This window comes from Triticum urartu, chromosome 6 (assembly GCF_003073215.2).
Source record: "Triticum urartu cultivar G1812 chromosome 6, Tu2.1, whole genome shotgun sequence".
NCBI lineage: Eukaryota > Viridiplantae > Streptophyta > Magnoliopsida > Poales > Poaceae > Triticum > Triticum urartu.
Genome location: NC_053027.1, coordinates 563,926,524 through 563,931,882, shown reverse-complemented (window position 1 = coordinate 563,931,882; position 5,359 = coordinate 563,926,524). Strand labels below are relative to the sequence as shown.

The 5,359-nt window shown below is 56.6% G+C and overlaps 1 protein-coding gene across 1 annotated transcript; it reads right to left on the bottom strand.

The window, feature by feature from the left end:
- Positions 1-595: 595 nt before the first annotated feature.
- Positions 596-2,825, bottom strand: LOC125515467 (heavy metal-associated isoprenylated plant protein 3-like). Its single transcript, XM_048680937.1, has 5 exons — positions 2,674-2,825; positions 2,186-2,543; positions 1,714-2,024; positions 1,506-1,602; positions 596-1,329 (listed from the first exon to the last, which is right to left on the bottom strand). The coding sequence occupies exons 1-5, from the start codon at positions 2,680-2,682 to the stop codon at positions 977-979; spliced, it is 1,128 nt and encodes a 375-aa protein (XP_048536894.1). The 5' UTR covers positions 2,683-2,825; the 3' UTR covers positions 596-976.
- Positions 2,826-5,359: the final 2,534 nt, after the last annotated feature.

Here is a 5,359-nt window from a genome sequence, read left to right as displayed (position 1 = left end):
AATCGAGACCATAGAGCCTTAGAGAGAATAACTACAGAACACAATGTTCCATCAGCATAGATCATAATGCAGTACCATCCATGATCCATCCATCACAAGAGCTTCAGAACACGTACAAATTCCAGGAACACGACACGCAATTCTCCGGTCCAAATGCACGCGAGAGAGAAAGTGGTACGAGTGGGGTGCCCAAAAGTAGCCTTTGCGCGTCACCCTCGCAGCCTTGTTCTGGACTTGTGATGCCACGCGCATCTCCTGCAGATGCAGCAGCAGCCAGCAGGTCCTCTCGCTGTTCCCTCTTTTGCTCTCCCGTCCAAACGACTCAAGCCGCTTTCCTCTGGCCCCAAACCAGCACCCACACACACAACCACTCTGCGCAAACTCGAGCACTGCCAGTGTGCTCCAGTACTCTCTGCTCTCGCACAACAGGCAAAACAGACAAACCATTTCTTATCTGAAGAAGCAAAACAGACAAACCATTTCTTATCTGAAGAAGCAAAAGATAGATGCTGCAGGAGCATTGATCGTAATGCAGCAGTACCTCCAACCAGGAACCAACCAAGACGACACGGTTTTGAGGTAGTACATTTCACGGAGATCATACATAATGATGTGCCATCATGGATCATAATGCGGTACCATCCATCACATCACATCACATCGCAAGAAGTTCAGAACATCTACATGCTTCAGCAGTTCACCCCAAAATCGATCGATCGCGGCAGCCAGCCAACGGTTCCCATCAACAAGCCATCATCATCAAATTGCCAAACATGGCCAAGAATCTGGTAAGAAGAACTTGCATGCACATTGCGCTCCCATCCCACCCAAAAAAACATTGTAATGAACCAACGACTGAATTCTACGTCGATCTCTCCGGTAGCCTGTACCAAATTCAGGTTTCGCCCAAACCTCCTATCTATCTACTATCTGTCTGTCAGTCCGCCGGTCACCACCGAGCACCGGCGAGGGTCACTCACATGACGGCGCAGGCGTTGGGGTTCTCATCGCTGAGGAGGAACTCGGTGGCCTGCATCGCCTGCTGGTCGTAGAAGGCCGTCTTCCACAGCTGCAGCTCCGCCGCCAGTGCCTTCTCCGCCGCCTCCTTGCACTGCTTCCCGTCGCCCCCCTGCTGCTGCTGCTGCTGCGGCTTCCCGTCCTTGTTGCACCCGTCCTTCTCCTTGTCCTTGTTGTCCCCTTTGCCGGGCGCCACCACGTCCACCGGGCGGCGCAGCTTCTTGCGGAGCTTCTCCGGCAGGGCCTTGGCGTCCATGGTGCCCGTCACCGTCACCTGGTTCTTGGCCGGGTCCATCTTCACCTGCTCCACGCCTGCAACACACAATGTAGGTTCCCAATTAGAGGTCTGCGTGCTCGGCGATGCGAATGCGCAGGCACAGGGAATTCAGTCGAGCAGCTAGCGTGCATGCGCTGTGTCCGTCTCTTGAAGAAAAAATGTGGCATGCATGCGGGATGGGGCAGGTGGAGGAGACGCAGTGCGTGCGTACCTTTGATCTTGAAGAGCTTGCAGCGGATGCGGTGCATGCAGCCGTCGCAGTGGAGGCCGGCGGAGCCGATCTTGAGCACCACCGTCACGATCACCGGCTGCCATCAAACCAAATCGAGAATTCAGTCGAGCACAGCAATGTCATCATCAGCATACGCATACCATTACAAAGTGGCAAGAAGGATGGATAGGATCAACGAAGGACGCACCACGGCAGGCTTCTTGTTGTCCTTGCCGCCCTTCCCCTTCCCGGCATTGCCGCCGCCGCACTTGTCGTCCTGCTCCTTCTTCTCCTCCTCCTTCTTGCCCTCGCCGTCGGCGCACTTGTTCTTGTCCCCGCCACCGTCGCCGCACTTGTCCTTGTCCCCGCCACCGCCGCCGCCCTTATTGTCCTTGCCGCCGACGAGGTCGACCTTCTTCCTGGTCTTGGAGGCGACGCGGGCCTGCAGCTTCTTGGCGTCGAAGCGGCCGACGACGGTCATGGAGCCCTTGTCCACCTCCATGGCCACGCCCTCCACCCCTGCATGGCCGACAGACACGCGCAGTTACCCACCGGGCCGATCATCGCCAGAAAATTAAGGGAGAAATCATGCACGGGCATGCGCGGAGAACACAGAACAGTGCACGCGCCGCGCCGCGCACGCGTGACAGAGAGGGGAGAGGAGAGGATCGTGCTCGTACCTGGGAAGCGGCGGACGGAGGCGCGGATGCGGTGCGCGCAGCCGTCGCAGTGCATGTCGACCTTGAGCACGGCGGTGACCACGGGGAGCGGGGGCGGCGCCTTCTTCTCCTTGTCCTTGCCGCCCTTGTCGTCCTTGCCGCCGCAGCCCTTGTCCTTGTCCTTGTCCGCCTTGTCGTCCTTGCACCCGCCGCCGCCCTTGTCCTTGTCCTTGTCGTCGGCGGGCTTGTCCTTGGGCTGGCCCTCGCAGCCGCTCCCGGCGTCGGCCTCGGGCTTCTCCTCGTGCTGGCCCCCGCCGCATCCTCCTCCTCCTTCGCCTCCACCACCACCACCACCCCCGCCGCCGCTGCGCTTCTTCTTCTGCAGCCGCGAGACGAGAGACGAGACACGGAGACAAGGACGGTCAGAGCGGCGGAAAAAAGGAACGGGCCGGAGGCGATTCGATCGAGCAGATGGGCGTCGACGAGGTGGTGGTCAAGCATGTACGTACCTTGCCCATGGCCGGCGCGCGCGCGTGTCCGGCCGGCCCTCCTCCGATCGATGGAGAACCTTCCTGCTCTGCCGCTGCGGCTGCGATGGGAGGGGAGGGAGGGGTTGGGTTGGGGTTTTAGCCAGAGAGAGGGAGGGGGGCTAGCTGGCTATAGGCACGCCTGCGTACCAACTCGCCCGAGGTGGCAATGGCATCCTCCTGCCGTCTGTTCGTACCCATCAGATCACCGGTGGAATGCCAGTGGAATCTACCGCCTCCTTTTTGACCCCACCGGCCAGCCACGCGGCACGGCACGGCACCGGGAAAAGCCGCTGCGACGGCGTGTGGCGTGGCTGTCACCGTCAGTGGGTTCCCAGTTACCGTCTGGCAGGATGGACAGTGTGCGTGCGTGCGTACGTGGCGGCCGTGGATGGCCGTGCGGCGCGGCAGGATCGCCGTGCTGCGACACGGCCAACGGGATGATCAATGAGGAATTGATGGATGGATTGATGTCGTCCCTCTCCGGTCCGTTCGTCTATACGGCCGGCCGGAAGATCGATTGAATCGATCGGCCGGTCGGTTTACGCGTGGCGCGTGCTTTGGCAGGTGCTGGCTGTGGCCTAGCTGGGTCTGGCTGGGTGGTGTACGGCCGGGCTGCATGTTGTTGGCGCTGCCGTTGCTGCGGCAGGGAGGGAGGGCGGACTCCGCCAGGGGAAAGGAAAAGACGATCGTATCGTAGTACGGCCGTCGCCTCTGCGCGCTCCGCCTGCCCGTACGCGCGCACGGCCCCTCCTCCTCTGCTGTGATTCGTGACTCTGGCAGCGCAGCTGCGGCGACGGCGGTGGGCTTTGGCTTTACCAACAGCAGCGATCGACGACCACGGTCCAGTTCCAGCAGCGTTTTCACTAGTCACGGCTCACAGCCCCATCATGGTCCCTCAACTACTAACCTTCTTGATCCAAACCAAGACGATCAAACTCAGCAATATACTACTCCCTCCGTTTCAAATTACTCGTCGCAAAAATGGATGTATCTAAAACTAAAATACATCTAGGTACATCTATACCTGCGACAAATAATTCGGAACTAAAATACATCTAGATACATCCATTTCTAAATATAAGTCTTTGTAAAGATTTTATTATGAACCACATACGGATGTATATAGATGCATTTTAAGTGTAGATTCATTCATTTTGCTTCATATGTAGTCTACCTAGTGTAATCTCTACAAAAACTTATACACCCTCTGTCCCAAAATATAAAAACGTTTTTAATACTACACTAATGTAAAAAACGTTCTTATATTATGAGACGGAGGGAGTAGTATTTAGGAACGGAGGGAGTACTACACTCCTAGTATATTGTCCTAGTGTACCAATTAACGGACGGGTAGGGACCAAAAGACGTGGGACGTAGTACATCCAGCAACATGCCAACATGGCAACATGAATATAGAGAATCTAACTTACCGGATATCCAGTTTGGATCTAGGGAGCACACGCTCTTGCTCTTGCGTGCCAAAAAGGGATTTTACAAATGTCTCCTTTTGTTTTGAAAATAAATACATGTGTTTGTTGTCACACCCAATGGTGCATGCAAATTTGCAAGTGAAACACAAGCATTCTGGCATATGTAAAAAAAAGGTGGAACGCCAAATGTTGCTACAAAATCTAACACTTGATTTATTTATTTTACACTGACGAAGCACTCCTATCGCATATGACATGAAAATTGTCAAGCACACTTACCACACTACGAATAGGGACATCGACAAAAAAACACAGAATTTTAAAAATTCTACTAACTAATTTATTTTAAAATGTGGCGGCGTAACGCGGCGGCCGGCCGTGGACGGACGCCGTGCGGTGCGGCGCGGCAGGATCGGCGTGCGGTGCACGGGCAAGGCGAGATGATTAATGCTGGATTGATGGATGGAGTGATATGTGTCGAGTGCGTCCGTCTATACGGCCGGCCGGAAGCCTCAAGCCTGGCAATGGCATTGAGATGGATCGGCCGGTCTGTTCGCGTGGCGCGTGCTTTGGCAGGTGCTGGCTGTGGCCTATACGGTGGTCTGGCTGGGTGGTGTACGGCCGGGTTGCATGTTGGCGCTGCCGTTGCTGCGGCAGGAGAGGAGGGCGGACTCCACTCCGGGAAAGGAAAAGGCCAGCGGAGGAGACTGGCTCTGCGCGTCCGCTGCGCCACGGCCCAGCGCGCCAGCCTCCTAGTACGGCCGTCGCCCATCTCGCAGTCTCCTCTGCGCGCTGCGCCTTCCCGTACGTACGTACGCACGGCGCATACACCTGTCACCCCACGGCCCCTCCTCCTCTGTTGTGATTCGTGACTCTAGCAGCGCAGCCCTGCGCTGGGAGTGGGCTTTGGCTTTACCAAGGGGCAAGGGCAGCGATCCACGACCGTGGTCCGGTTCGAGCAAGACCAGGACACGTCCACCGGCCACGGAAACCGCAACCTGTTCCGTTTTCACTGCTCACACCTCATTATCGCTCCACTATTGACCTTCTTGATTGATCGAAACGAAGACGATCAAGGTCAGCAAGATACTTAGACCAACTCCAATCAGGCGACACGTGTTTCGTCCGTATTTTGTTTGTTTGGGTCCAGCCAGCAACTCCAACCCACAAGCGCAACGGTCAGTCGGCTCGGCCTTAGGCATCAGGCGGTGAGCAGCGGCGGCGACGGTGGCACC

Bases quoted from the DNA above. Each gene is read 5' to 3' on its own strand.
- LOC125515467 (XM_048680937.1), bottom strand. The intron at 2,025-2,185 runs GTACGAGCACGA...TCGGCCATGCAG, and splicing joins CTCCGTCCGCCGCTTCCCAG to GGGTGGAGGGCGTGGCCATG. The intron at 1,603-1,713 runs GTGCGTCCTTCG...GTTTGATGGCAG, and splicing joins ACAACAAGAAGCCTGCCGTG to CCGGTGATCGTGACGGTGGT.